This window comes from Planococcus citri, chromosome 5 (assembly GCF_950023065.1).
Source record: "Planococcus citri chromosome 5, ihPlaCitr1.1, whole genome shotgun sequence".
Lineage (NCBI taxonomy): Eukaryota > Metazoa > Arthropoda > Insecta > Hemiptera > Pseudococcidae > Planococcus > Planococcus citri.
The window spans coordinates 60,549,552-60,564,969 of record NC_088681.1 but is presented as its reverse complement, the minus strand read 5'-3'; the positions used below and the strand labels follow the sequence as shown (position 1 = coordinate 60,564,969).

General features: G+C 34.8%; 1 protein-coding gene across 7 annotated transcripts in view; it reads left to right on the top strand.

Annotated features, from left to right (window-relative positions):
* LOC135847616 (uncharacterized) overlaps positions 1-15,418 on the top strand; it is a 170,838-nt gene that overhangs the window by 72,938 nt on the left and 82,482 nt on the right. Inside the window, exon 3 of one of the 7 annotated variants that reach the window (XM_065367236.1) lies at positions 12,108-14,443. The exons of 4 other annotated variants lie outside the window; for them this stretch is intronic. In XM_065367236.1, coding sequence (XP_065223308.1) covers positions 12,153-13,988 — 1,836 coding nt within the window. In that variant the 5' untranslated portion in view covers positions 12,108-12,152 and the 3' untranslated portion in view covers positions 13,989-14,443. Of the gene's footprint in view, positions 1-138; positions 2,439-6,914; positions 9,220-12,107; positions 14,444-15,418 lie in introns of those variants that run through there. 2 more of the 7 variants (XM_065367240.1, XM_065367238.1) reach the window with 2 other exon arrangements.

Sequence of the window (15,418 nt, the reverse complement as noted above, 5' to 3'; positions counted from 1 at the left end):
TGAGCGAAATCGAAATGCATGATCCAAAAAGGTTGGTCGAATTGGCATGGAATGGCCCAGCTTATTTTATTTTATTTACCTATTAATTCCCGGCCAGCTGCTCGCTTCATGGAATTAATTCGCTCGTTACGATTCCAGGTTCAAAAGTGTACGTGAGCAGAATCAAGAATTTCATAAATGGCCGAAATAACGCCTGTCGTATATGATATTGCTCAACCCACTCCTATACCGTTGAAAGATCTATCGGCCATCGCAGTCAGCATGGAAATCTGGCGCAATGATATACGCAAACGTCGCATGAACGGCACGATATCAAGATTTCTTCCACTCGGTTACCATTTCTCCGCAATATCCGTATTGGTCCCCGATTTGCCGCCAGTAATTTATGATGCGGTAGACAAATTTGTACTAAGATTTGGGCCATCAGCGACGACATGGCTGTGTAGCGAGTTCAGAACGATATTCCAGCCATACCGCGCCGATCGAAACTCTATTTTGGAAGTCTTTGACGATTTTGTGGCTGATTACAGTGGCACCGTCGATTATGCGAGAACAGCGAAACGCATGATGGTTTGTGACAGACTAAGTGAGGTCGAAAAATTCGCTATAGCTTGTACGTATTTTTTCGAGGACGACATCAGACGGATTTGGCCTTCTGTATGTCAGAGTTTCGGCTTGAATAGTATGGATTTTAGCAAATGCCCGCAATTATATTACTGGATTTGCTTTCTGAAGAATCAGCTGAGTGAGATCCCAATCCACGAGGGCAGATCTGTTGACGAAGTTATGCTTGGCCATCACATGAGGCATAATAGACCATCTCTAGAGTATTTCTGGAATCGTGTATCCGTGGAAAATCGAATGATAAAAGCCATAGACACTTACAATCGTGATGTGAAATTGTTAGTTACATTCGTGTTATCAAATCTGAACGATCAACAGCTCGATGAATTTGTTAATACCTACGGTGGTAAGTTGATACTAAATCTGCTCAACGATCGTCTCCGTGACAATTGGTACATTCAACCGACGTGGAAGCTTATTCAAAATAAAATGACCGAAGGTACTTTCAGAACATTGGTCGTCGAAATGATGAGACTGGAGCAGGCCTCCGATTTTAAAGGGTGTTCGAGTCAACCGCAGAACTGGTTGTTTAATTGTTCCCTTATTTGGAACGATATCCCAACTAATGTAAAACAATCGATAGTCGAAGATATTTTATCCAACACGAGATTATTTGAAAAGGAAGGATTGTTTATTCGAAGCAGCAGACGTTTCGTCGGATTTTTATTGCTTATTCTTTCGTCGGCCACTTTTGAGCAGAGGAGCACATTTTGGCACGACTGTTGGACTCATTTGATCGATGGCACCCGAAGTGAAGATTTACTTAGAATAATGAAACTTTGCTTCGAAAACGAAGAAGAAATTGCCCAGTTCAAGGGTAGAATGTTAACTGAAAGTGATAATGTGCATCACTTGTGTAGCAAGCTGTTACGTGTTGGGATGTTCGACGAATTCAACGATTTGCTGAGCTTTTATTGGCCCGAAGGTGGTCAAGCAGCGAAAGATTACAAGCTGCAGCTTTTGCAATCAACCTTTCTCGGAGAAAATTGCCGTATTACTCGTCCACTTGCCAAAAGAGCCAACGAATTTAGTGTATTTATCGACGATATTTTCGACAGTGGAAATCAATCGTCAGAATTCAAGAATCAACTTATGTTGTCAACTTCACCTCGAGACATTCTATCGTCCCATCTCGTCTCATTGAATCCTTCTTTCGAAGCAGTTATGGAATTAGTGGATACGTTTGGTTCGGCGAGACAAACTATACAGGTGATAAAAATGCGGATGATTAGTTTTTTGGCTGAGTTTATTGTACAAAATCGCGATAACAGATATTTTGACAACCGAGACGACCGATTTAAAACACCTGTTTTTGAGCAGTTTTTATGTTGGTTGTTGGAAAGTGCCGAAGAGGCCGAAAGATTTAGGCAGTCTTATTTTGCATAGAATCCAGCCATTGCGGCGTTGAGAGATTTCTCTGTGAATGCGATCTCCTGAGGCTGTCACTGTATGTTCTTTTTTATTTTTTTTATCAATGCTGCATAATTATATTGAAATTAAACTAAGTATGTATTTGATAATTTTAAAAAGTCGATGATATCGAATTATTCAGACTGATTAGACTTGTTAGATTTTAAAATACACTGAGATTTGTTTTTTTACGTCCTATTTTTAGCTAGTTTTTTAGTAATTTGCACACGAAGGAAACATAAATTGTGTGGTGATTCGCTGAAATTTTTTTTGTATTTCTATACTTACATCACATTTGTGTTTTATGTTATTATAGACACGTTCATTTTTTAACTAGGAGTGCATACAGAAAAATGCACTAATACTTTTTTCATTTTTAATAAACGAATACCTATTTTTGCTTATTTGGGATCTAGTTTTTTTCATTTGTATACGCAGTCCAGTATAAATAAAATTGGAATTCGTTTCTACTTATTGTTTCTAAAAAAAGGTGAGTTAGGAAGACTACGTAGGGGATTCAGACAACGACTGTTTTGGCAACTTTAAAATATTCAAAAGTGTCCAATTTTCGCAGTGAACTTTTATTGCGTTATTAATCTGCTCATTTATGCAAAAAAAAAAAATCGGACCTTTTCATTATTTTGGTAGATTTTTTTGAAAAAAGTTATTTCATTAACTGCTTTTTGCATTTTATTTAACTACAAATTCTCAAAAATGTAAGGTTTTGAGTTTCTGAAACATATGAGGAGCTCATTGGAAAAATAGCCCTTGTCCAAAATGAAAATAAAAAACAAGCAAGACAAAAAACCACTGTAAATTCTTGATAAATTGGTATAAGTGTATTCAACGTGATTTTTTTATCAACTTGAGTAATTCCTGTTTCTCTCAGAAAAACTTTTAGAGGGCTATCGTACTGATGCATCTATACAATGCAGTGGAGAAAAAAACCTCCCCAATTTTTTTTCAAAGTGACAAGAAAAATGGCATGGTGAGAGAATTCGGACAAATTGCATTTAAACTGATTTTTTCGTGATCTCGATAATGATAAGAAGTACCGGTTGATTTTTCTCTCATAATTTACCAATAGAACTCAGCATTTTCGAATTTCAAAGTCATGTCTTTCGATTTCGCTCAAGTTCTTCTGCCAACAGCTCGAGCTGCTCATCCAACGACTAAGAAATCCGCCATTACTTGGCTCCAGCTGGTTGGGGAAAGGGCTGGTTCATTTTGGCTAAATGTCAGCCTCTTCGTGTACTTACAACTTTAGTAGGGTATAATTTCAAATTTCATCGTTCGAAAGTGCTTCAAAATTCAATTCAAAAACGATGGAACGCAAGAGGTGGCTCTTGTTTTGCCCCTTAGCTTATTTGGGCTCCTCCCCTGCCGAGAAGTTGTTGAATTCTATGAAAAAATAGTTCATCATTTTCTAATTTACCTATATACATACGGGAAAACTTTAATTGAACGACAGAATAAGTGAATTGCACGACAGAAAAATCCCACGACGAAATCGTGTCTTTGAACGACAGCGATTTAACGACAGTTTTGGTCATTAAAACGACAGCATTGAACGACAGACCTCGAACGACAAGCATAGAAAATTCACGCCTCGAAAAAGGGAAAGCCCGACGAAATAATTTCAATTGACCGACATCTCGAATTATTCATCTGTCGTTTGAATTAGTGGACATGAATGGGGCCGATTTGTGAATAATGTTAGAGAGAGTCTTTTTGCAGGGTTAGTTATTCGAAATTGGTGAACATTTACCTGATTAAAATTTTTAAAACTCAAAATAAAATTTTCAAGCTGAAAGTTTGACTTTTTGCAATGAGAATTAAGTCGAAAGCTACGATTTAAAAATTTGAAAAAAATTGCAGCGAAAACAGTTTTTAATCCTATTTCTTACTTACAAGGTACCTAATTATCAAATAGGAATTTTAAACAAAATTCAAAATAATTTCATATCAAAGTAAGTAGCACAATATGGCTGAACTTATTTTGAAGCTTCGAGTTTTTGCGCTACCATCCCCCCCCCCGAATATGTCTCAATTTTATCGGAAAATAGATACACATTTCAGCGTTTTTTTTGTTTAAAAAAAAAAAAAAAATACAGCATCAACTATAAAGGGAGTGGAAGCCAACAAAAATTGCAAAAAAATTCTCAAGTGTGAATAAAAGCTACTTTCAGGACTCCTAGTGCCTCTCATCTTGTTTTTTAATTTTCCAATTCAAAAAAAAGTGATCGTTGGAGAAAATTTTGGATTTGAACCTGCTTAAAAAGAATTTAAAGATATGTACCCAATGTGCCTTTTTAAGTGCTGAATTTCATTTTTTTTTAGCTTTAGGAAGTTTTTATTGGAAAATGCACTGGAGGGGGAGGCTTCAGATTGGTTCGAAACCAACATAAATCATTTTTGGAAATTTTAGTTTTGTGAATAAATTCGTCGCTTCTATCATTATGTCGTCGTTCATTTCCTAAAGTCGTCGATGCATTTAATTCAATTTGTCGGGCATACGCTGGCGCTCACTTAATTTTTTTGGCGTGCACTTGAATTTTTGTTGTCGTGCAATGGTTGAGAACTGTTTCCGTCGTTAAAAAAGTGGTTTTGGACGTTAGCATCTGTCGTGCAAAACACTTTTTTTTGGTCGTTCAAATCATTTAATCTGTCGTGTCGATAAATGGCACCCTATACATTCCAATTCCAAAATAATTCTCGTTGGGTGTCTTCTCCTCCCCTTCTCCCGCCTCTATAAAATGACTAAAAACTATAAGAAAATCCGCGAAAATTTTTCATTTCTATGTCGATTATTCTCATTAGCTATGATGATGGCTCCCTTGTGTGACGCCCCCAAATGTTGAAACCGATGGGGAAAATGAGATTATGTATAGAAAAGTGTAACTTTTTTTCCAATTCTCATTAATTTCTGTGTCAAAATTCTTCTGAATTGGTGACTCTCCGTATCTCCTTGCATGGAACCTCCTCAACATTTGAAAATATGATAAATTATAAAAAATCGAAGTCCTATGAAAACCAAATGAAAATTTTCCATTTTTGGTCGAAACTCTTCCTTAAAGACACTATTTTTAAAAAACATCTCAATAAAAATTGATTTTGATGTTTTTGCATTTTTGGGGTTTGTATGAGCCCCCTCAACCAAAAATAACACTTTGAGTTGGGTACAATTTATCTATATCTTGTAAAAAAACGCAAAATGGCCTAACTCAAAATCCCAACAACATTGCAAGTTGTTTGGAGTTATAAGGTGACATCTCAAAAAACGCCACCTTTTTTGAGCAAATTTCGTACATACAAAGTGTTAACAAACAGTTTTGATTGTTTTGAATGTTTGTCAGTTGAAAACAGTCCAAGGAGTGCATTTTTTATTGGTTTGTACCAAATGGAAAAATTTTTTTAAATTGATCACTTTTCAGAAAAATGAATTTGCACATATAATGAAATTTTAGTTTTTTGAGAAAAACTCAAAAACCAAGCGCTCTAGATAAAAACTAACGACATTATGTCGATTGGAAATTTAATTCTCTACAACTTTGTTAACATGAAATTTTTTTTGGACGCTTCCTTTCGCCTCCACATCAACTTTAATGAAAGGTAACTCAAAATGTTTTCCAAACATTGAAATATTTCCTCTTTAAGATTTTATTTTTCAAAGTGTTCTTATGCTAAATGAAGGTAGGATACCAGATCTTTAAAATGAGGTGCTATTCATTCCTCACAATTAATTATAAGTTGATAAAAATAATGAATCAAGTTTTAAAAAAAAAGAAAATCACTCTCCTGTAAAATTTCACTTTTTTGAGATGTAACCTTATTACTCCCGAAGTGCGAAATGACGTATACCGGACATTTTTTCGATTTTTTTGGCGGAGCTGTGGGGCTTCAAAGTACTCCAAAATGGACGAAAATGGAAAACTTCAGTTGCAAATTGCTCCGGTTGTACGTGGTATAGAATTTTGAACTTTTTTTTCTAATTCTATAGTACTTTGAGAGAGTAATGGACGAATGATGTCAGAATCAGTGTGGCCACTTTCAAAAACCTTGAAAAATCGATTTAAAAACTTATAATTCAAATATACTTAATCATGATCTCAGCGAGTAAAAATTCTGAAAACATTCTCAGTTTTAGTCCAGTTTATGTAGAATACCTAACATCAAGAAATTGGACTGGATTTTTTTTTTCATTTTCGAGAAAAAAAATTACAAGTTTGGCACTTATGGCAAAAATACCATCAGAAATCTAAAAAATGAAAATTTTTGCACTTCTGAGATATTTTACCAATGTGTAGACAAACATGTAAAAATCTCCCTCCCCCGTCAACGAATTGATGAGAAATGCCATTTTTCATGCTACATCCGGGTGCCCAGAAATATCGTGAACCCAAAGTAAGTTTTTCATTAAAAATACCTAGAAGTTGGCAACGTGAAATAGATGCATGTGATTGGTGGAATGGTATCCAGGGTCTACCATGTCGCTATAAGTCGCGATTTTCGCCAAAAATACCAAAAAGTCGCGAAAATCGTCCCGAATTTGAATTAAAAAAAAACATTCCTACTTCTGCTGTTCAAAGTAGGGCGCAGGAGCTAATGACAGCGAGAATTTTGAGCGAAATCGACGTACCTGAACCCAAAATCAGGCTGATTGGACATGAAACGATCCCCCATTATTGTAGTTGAATAATTGTTTTTACGTTAAAATCTCTTTGCCAAAAAGTATCGCGATTGAAAAATCGATTTTGGGGACTCGCGAACGAAATTTTCATCATTCGACCAAGAAAACAAACCGTATTTTATTTTCTTTAGCTATTAATTCCTGGCCAGCTGCTCGCTTCGTCGAATTAATTCGCTCGTTACGATTCCAGGTTCAAAATTGTACGTGAACAGAATCAAGAATTTCAAAAATGGCCGAAATAACGCCTGTCGTATATGATATTGCTCAACCGACTCCAATACCGTTAAAAGATCTATCATCCATCGCAGTCAGCCTGGAAATCTGGCGCAATGAAATACGCAAACTTCGCATGAACGGCACATTAATAAGATTTTTTCCAGTCAATTACCATATCTCCTCAATATCCGTATTAGTCCCTGATTTGCCGCCAGTAATTTATGATGCGGTGGATAAATATGTACCCAGATTTGGGCCATCAGCGACGACATGGCTGTGTACCCAGTTCAACACGATATTCCACTTACACCACACAGATCTGAGCTCTGTTTTGGAAGTTTTTGACGATTTCGTCTTTGATTACAGTGGCACCATCGATTATGCAAGAACAGCGAAACGCATGATGGTTTGTGACAGAATAAGTGAGGTCGAAAAATTCGCTACAGCGTGTACGTATTTTTTCCAAGACGATATCGCGCGAATTTGGCCATCCGTATGTGAGAGTTTCGACTTGAATAGTATAGATTTTCGCAAATGCCCGCATTTATATTACTGGATTTGCTTTCTCAAGAATCAGGTGGATGAGATCCCAATCCATGAGGGTAGATCTGTTGACGAAGTTATGCTTGGCCATCACATGGTGCATAATAGACCATCTATCGAGTATTTCTGGAATCGTGTATCCGTGGAAAATCGAATGAGAAAAGCCATAGACACATACAATCGCGATAAAAAATTGTTAGTGACATTCGTGTTATCAAAACTGAACGATCAACAGCTCGATGAATTTGTTAATACATACGGTTGTAAATTGATACTAAATCTGCTCAACGATCGTCTCCGTAACAACTGGTACTTTCAACCGACGTGGAAGCTTATTCAAAATAAAATGACCGAAAGTACTTTCAGAACATTGGTCGTCGAAATGATGAAACTCGAGCCGGCCTCAGCGTTTAAAGGGTGTTTGAGCCAACCCCAAAATTGGTTGTTTAATTGTTCCCTTATTTGGAACGGTATCCCAACTAATGTAAAACAATCGATAGTCGAAGATATTTTACCCAACACGAGAATATTTGAAAAGGATGATTTGCATCGATGTAGCAGACGTTTCGTCGGATTTTTATTGCTTATTCTTTCGTCGGCCACTTTTGAGCAGAGAAGTACATTTTGGCGCGACTGTTGGACTGATTTGATCAAAGACACCCGAAGTGAAGATTTACTTCGAATAATGAAACTTTGCTTCCAAAACGAAGAAGAAATTGCCCAGTTCAAGGGTAGAATGTTAACTGAAAGTGAAAATGTGCATCACTTGTGTAGCAAACTGTTGAGTTTTGGGATGTTCGACGAACTAAACGATTTGCTGAACTTTTATTGGCCCGAAGTTCAAGCAGCGAAAGATTACAAGCTGCAGCTTTTGCAATCTACTTTTCTCGGAGAAAGAAACGGTATTACACATCCTCTTGTCAAAAGAGTCAAAGAATTTAGTGTATTTATCGACGATACTTTCGACAGTGGAGATCAATCCTCAGAATTTAAGAATCAACTTATGTCGTCACCCGCAGCTCGAGACATTCTATCGTCTTATCTCGTCTCATTGATTCCTCCTTTTGAAGCAGTTATGGAATTAGTGGATACGTTTGTTTCGGCGAGACAAACTATAGAGGAGATAAAAATGCGGATGTTCTGTTTTTTGGCTGAGGTTATTGTGGCAAATCGCGATAACAGATCTTTTGAAAGCCGAGTCGGTCGATTCAAAACACCTGTTTTTGAGCAATTTCTAGTTTGGTTGTTGGAAAGTGCCGAAGAAGCCGAAAGTTTTAGGCAGTCTTATTTTGCGTAGAGTCCAGCCATCGTTGAGAGGTTTCGCTGTGAAATGCAATATCCTCACTCCTCAGGCTGCCACTGTGTGGTTTTTTTTTTGAAACAGTTCAGCATAATTATATGTATTGTAATTAAACTAAGTATTTTTGTTAATTTTTAGAAGTAGATGATATCGAATTATTCAGTCTGATTGGGCTAATGGGCTTGTTAGATTTTTAAATACGTTAAGATTTGTTTTTACATACCTACGAGTATTTTTAGCTGGTTTTTTGTTAATTTACACACGAAGTAAACATAAATTATGTGGTGATTTTTGCTATTTTTTCGTTTTTTTGGATTTTCAGTACATCACATTTGTGTTATCATGTTATTATACCTACATTATTTTTTTAGCTAGGAGTGCATACAGAAGTGCATCGATACTTTTTTCACTTTTTAATAAACGAATATTTTTACTTATGTGGGTACCGAGATTTTTTTTTCGTTTGTATACATGCGGTAAATGAATCAGGGTATTATCTCGCTAAATTACTTCGCTTTTTTGCTAAAAATGGCTAAGAAGCCCTGCCTTTTACTGAAATTATTGTCGAAGTCTCGTTTCCGTCAAAAATAGCAAAAAGTCTCGCATTTAGCCTAAATTGTCGAGGATTTTTTTTTGTTGCGAAAAATTGCTTAAAATTGTGTTGTTTTTTTGCATTCAAAATACTCTAATGAGTGGCTTTTCCGCTGGAAATAGCTAAAAAAAAAATACACATTTATTTTTCTGAAATTTTCAAAAGTCTCGTATCTACGAGCCAGAAATCGCGAAAATTCTCAATTTTTGGCCCAAAATTGTCATAAAAATTGTTTTGTTTCTCAAGCAAAAAGTTACAAAATATTTTTGTACAAGTAGTGTGATTTTTTCGGTAAAAATTAGGAAATGGACTGTAAAAACTGTAGTATTTTTGAAAAGCGATGTAAATTGTTTTTTTGAATATTTTAGAAAAAGCAAAGTACAAATTTTGATCTCAATTCAAATTTTCAAAAATTTTAATAATTTTTTTCAAATCCAAAAAGAACCATAACACTTGTTTAACAAATCTTACCAAAATTGTACTGGTGAAAATTCGTCTAAAATTCGTTCTATAGATCACGAATTAGTTCAAAATCAGATTATTGTCCCAAAATCAACAGGTAATTTACGCGATTATAGAAAAATGAGGTCAACGTCTCATGATAGTGAATGAAAAAAAGTGATTCCAAAAATAGCCGAATGTTAAATTATACAATTTATATTTTTCCATGAAAATAATAATCCATAAAAAAGTGACTAACTTAATCCAAATTTGGCTTGACAATGAGAGGAAAAAAATTTTCGACCAAAATGGGCTCATCAAAAGGGATTGATGAGTCAATTGATTTTTGAAGATCCTTTACCCATACTACATAAATAAATATTCTGAAAACAAATAAGTTGTGTATCTAATCTATAGATGTGATACGAGTAAGTTTACCTTTTTTTTTTTTTAATTTTTATTATGAAAATTCTGTACGAGTAAGTTTACCTAGGTACTTCCTATAATTTTATTCACCTATAAGACGTATAAATGCAAATTTTTTTCGGGTCAAAATTTTTCTAAACTAGAAAAAAAGAATAGAAAAGGAAATCAAAAGGCAAAATATTTAAAATTGCGAAAATTTATTTTAAAAATGGAAAAACAGCACTTTTTAGACAAATTCTGACTAACGTAAGGATTTTTTGACAATTTTTGCAAAAGCTGTGCTTTCAGACTATTTCGACTGACAACAAGATTTTATTGACCATTTCAGCGTAAAACAGAATTTTTTGGATAACTTGTCAGAAAAAAGTCTTTACCTACAATATATCGTCAAAAAAGTGGAACTTGCTACAGGAGTTTTGAAAACTTTGGCTGAAAACAGAAGTTTCTTTTAACAATAATTTATTTATTTTGGCGAAAAACAGTTTTTTTCTGATAAGTAACTACAAAAAAAAAAAAACAATTACTGGGATTTGGCAAAAAAAAGGTGTCCATTCAAGTGGGCAAAAACATAATATGCAGACAATTTTGGCAAAAAACATATCAAGAATTTCTTGGAATAATTTTGGCAAAAGCAGGAATTTTCAAAATTTTGGCTACTAACGAAAGTTTTTTGTTCATTTTTTACCAAAAATATTTTAGGACTTTTTTGAGTTGAACAGTTGAACACATTTTCTAGGATGAAATTTGACTCTCAACATTTTTCGTTCAATACATTTTTCGCATATTCCGCATAATTTTGCTTAAAAAAAAACCGCGAAAAACGCGTGTTTTTCAGGGTTTTTTGCAAATATGAGCCTTTTGCAGACAATATTTTAATTTTATGGATTGGGTAGCGAAAAAGTACTTGTGAAAAAACATATTCTGACGAAAGCAGTTTCTGTGTTCCACCCCTTCAATCCGGAGCTGTGGTGGTTCAAAGTTTTCTTCTGTCAATGTTACCCCCAAAACTATGATGAAAAAATTTGAAAAAAAAATCGTGTTGAAAGGTCGATGCTTCTCCTACACATTTCGCTTGGTACCGGGATTTTCTCCCCACTACTCGTGGATACTGAATTTTTCTCCTAAAAACGCGTTTTTTGGCTAGGTATACTGTCCAAGGTGTGGTGGGGGCGGAAATTCCGCTCGAAAAAAATTTTTTCGAGGTACCTAACAGGCAACAATCATCCATTATACTTAATTTTCCAAATCTGGGAACAGGGCCGTTCCGCCTATCTTACCTGGGAATACCCTTTGAATTAACCAAAACAGCTCCAAAGTATCAGAACCAACTTCGAATATAAAAATTCACAATCATACTTCGTACATTTTCTTTTTTTATTCAAATACGCTAACATTTCGCAGGTGCGATCATTTACTGGACAAAATGCCATGATCAACTACTGGGTTTCTGTGATCAACTACTGCAAGCTTAAAATATTCAGAAGTCTCCTATTTACACAATGAAATTTTATTACTTTATCAATCTACTCATTAAGTGAGAATGTCACGATGAAAGGATTCGGACAAATTGCGTTTTCACTGATACTTTTTCGTGATTTTAATAATGATAAGATCATAAATACTTTATTGTCCGGCTCTGTCTGGCGTAGAACTTCATCGTTGTTCGTCTTCGTTTAATTTTTACGAACGTATGTAAAAAAGACTTCGTCTCGGCTACAAAGTATCAAGATTTAATGCATTTTAGAGAATCTTAAACTAAATTTTTTCATTCGTCCTGGAACATGAACTTTATTTTCTTCTGTTTACCTATTCATTTTCGGACTGCTATTCGCTTCATCGAATTAATTCGCTCGTTACGATTCCAGATTTGAATTTGCACCTGTTCTGATACATAATCAAGAATCTCGGAAATGGCTGAAATACGAGTAGTGCCTGTCCTGTACGATATTGCTCAACCGACTCCGGTATCGTTGCAAGATCTATCAGCCATCGCAGTTAGTCTGGGCATTTGGCGCAATGAAATACTGAAATATCGCAAGATGAACAGGATGCATGAATTTTGCCGGCTCCCTCCGGATTTCTCTTCAAAATCCGCATTACTTCCTTCAGTATTTTATGATGTTATCAAGGAGTATGTCCACAGATTTCTGGTTTCAGCGAGGAAATGGCTGTCTGCACATTATAAAAGTATATTCCAAAGAGGCAGGTACTGTGAAACCTCTGTTTTGGAAGTCTTCGACGATTTCGTGTCTGACTATAATGGCGCTATCGATTATGCGAGAACAGCGAAACGCATGATGGTTTGTGATGGACTTAGTGAGGTGGAAAAATTCGCTGTGGCGTGTACCTATTTCTTCGAAGACGATATCACACGAATTTGGCCATCTGTGTGCCAGAGTTTCGATTTGAATAAAATGTATTTTCACGAATGCCCGCAATTGTATTATTGGATTTGCCATCTCCGGAATGAATTGCATAGGATACCTAGTCAGTGGAACGGCAGATCTGTTGACGAAATTATGTTTGACCACCACATGGTTGAAAATAGACCATCGCTGGAGTATTTTTGGAGTCGTTTACCTCTTGAAAATCAAATGGAAAAAGCCGTAAACATTTTCCATCGTGGTGTGAAATTGTTTGTTACGTTCGCGTTATCCAAATTGAACGATCAACAGCTCGATATATTTTTAAATAGATATGGTTGTAAATTGATTCTCAAAATGCTAAACAATCGTCTCTATTACAGCTGCTTCTTTCAACCGACGTGGAAGTTCATTGAAAATAAGATGAATGAAAGTACATTCAGATCATTGGTGCTGGAAATATTGAAACTCGAGCTAACCTCGGAGTTTGAATGGAGTATGAGATTACCTCGGAATTGGTTGCATTGTTGTTCGGAAATTTGGAACAGTATCGAGGCTAATGTAAAACAATCGATAGTCGAAGATATTCTATCCAACACGAGATTATTAAATGAAAAGATGCGTTCGTATCAATACTACAGTCGTTCGGTCGGATTTTTATTGCTTATTCTTCCATTGGCAACTTCTGAGAGTAGAAGCGCGTTTTGGCGTGACTGTTGGCCTCATTTGCTCCAAGGGACTCGAATAGATCATTTGAAACGCATAATGCAACTTTGTTTTGATAATGAAGAAGAAATTGCGCAGTTCAAGCGAGACAATTTTGCTGAAAGTGAAAATATGCGTATCCGGTGTAGCAAACTATTGAATGATGATATTGCTGGTATGTTCGACAAACTGAACGATTTCGTCAAGTTTTGCTGCCCCGAAGTTAAAGCAGCGAAAAGTTACAAACAGCAGCTTTTGCAATCAACTTTTCTCTTAGAAAATAGCAGTTTTACTCGTTCGCTTGTCGATAGAGTTGACGAATTTAGTGTATTTATCGACGACACTTTCGAAAATAAATATCAATCGGCAGATTTTAAGAATCGACTCATGTCCTCACCTGCAGTTCAAGAGGTTTTATCGCATTATCCCTGCTCATATAGTCCTTCTTTTGAACCGATGATGAAATTAGTGGACACATTTGTTTCCACACAAGAAACTCTACGTGCGATAAAAATGCGTATTATTAGTTTTTTGACAGAGGTGAATTCAACTGGCAATTGGAGTGATAGATATTTTTACGAGTGTCGCTGCAGATCACCTCGTTTTGACCTATTTTTATTGTGGTTGTTGGGAAGTGTCAATGAAGTTGAAAGATTCAGGCAGAATTATATACCATAGAAATCTGCCAGCGTTGAGAGATCTCTCTAGGAAATTCAATGTCCTGAGGCTGTCACTGTGTTTTGAAATTCTACTACCTATTTAGTATAATTTTTAGAAGCCGATCATGTCGAATTATTTGAGTTAATTGCGGCTTTTTAGATTTTCAAATACATTGAGGTTTCATTTTGACTTATTTTTAGATGGGCTTTTTGATAATTTATACTCAAGTAAACATAAACTGTTTTTTTTTTTTTCTTTGTATTTCCAGTACCTACCTAAAGTTTGTGTTATTATGTTATTACACTGTGTACTTCTACTTTCTACTTACGTTGATTTTTTAATTGCGAGTGCATACAAAGGTGCATTTTAATCTTTTTTTCATTTTTCATGAACGAATATTTTGTTTATATTATGTAGTTTTATCAGTTCATTTCATTTGTGTACGCGATAAATAAATGTATACTAAATACTTACTTCTATTCTCGTGATGATTTTTGTTTTTTTGAATGTAGGCTAAATAATACTTGGGTGAATAAAATTTTTAAACTGACATTTTTCGAAATACGATAATTTCCAGCAACCTTCTAGAGCATTTCACCAAATTTCCAAAGTATAAATTTCTGCAATTTTATCATCTCTTGGAAAAATAAAAATCGTGATAAAAATGAAATAAAATCAGCAGAGTTGTACATGTTTAAAACGAAAATGTTTTAAACATGTTTAAGACACGTTTAAAACAAATAGAAAAAGCCAAAACAGTGTTTTAAACAAAAAAAAAAACCGTTTAAAACAGTTTTTTTTTCGTTTTAAACGTTTTTTTTTTCAACTCCACTTTCCTAAAAAAAAACACGTTTTTTTAGTTTCTTGTTGAAAAAGAAGTGGAATTGAATAAACAAACTGTATTTTTAGAGACAAATTTGTTGTTTTGATTTCAATTTTTCAATATTTCTTGAACTTTATAGCTATTTTATGACGTCACATCTTAAAAATTGATAACTGGTGAACCCAATAAAACAAATGAATTTGTGTTTAAAACGCATTTTAAACACCCAGTTTTCAACAAGAAAAAAAAACTGTTTTAAAACAAAAAAAAGAGGTTTTTTTTTTTAAAAAAAACTTTTTTTGTTAGGAATTTTTAATTTCTGTAAGTATGTCAAAAGTGAGAATTCTTTTATTTATTTTAAATTCGCGCCTTTTTTTGTAAATCCAACATCAAAAACCAACAATTGAAAAATATTCTTCTTGACCTTCGTCTCCATCAAAAAATTGATACTTTCGTTGATTATCGTTATCGTTGCAAAAAAAAATTCAGGGTGTCTACTGGCAAGGAAAACAAGGAAAACAAGGAAATAGCAGGGATTTTGACAATTTCTGTGTAATGGCAAGGATTTTTTTAAAAAGTTCCTCTTGAATTTTCAATTTCATAATGCATTTTCCATTTCTTTTCT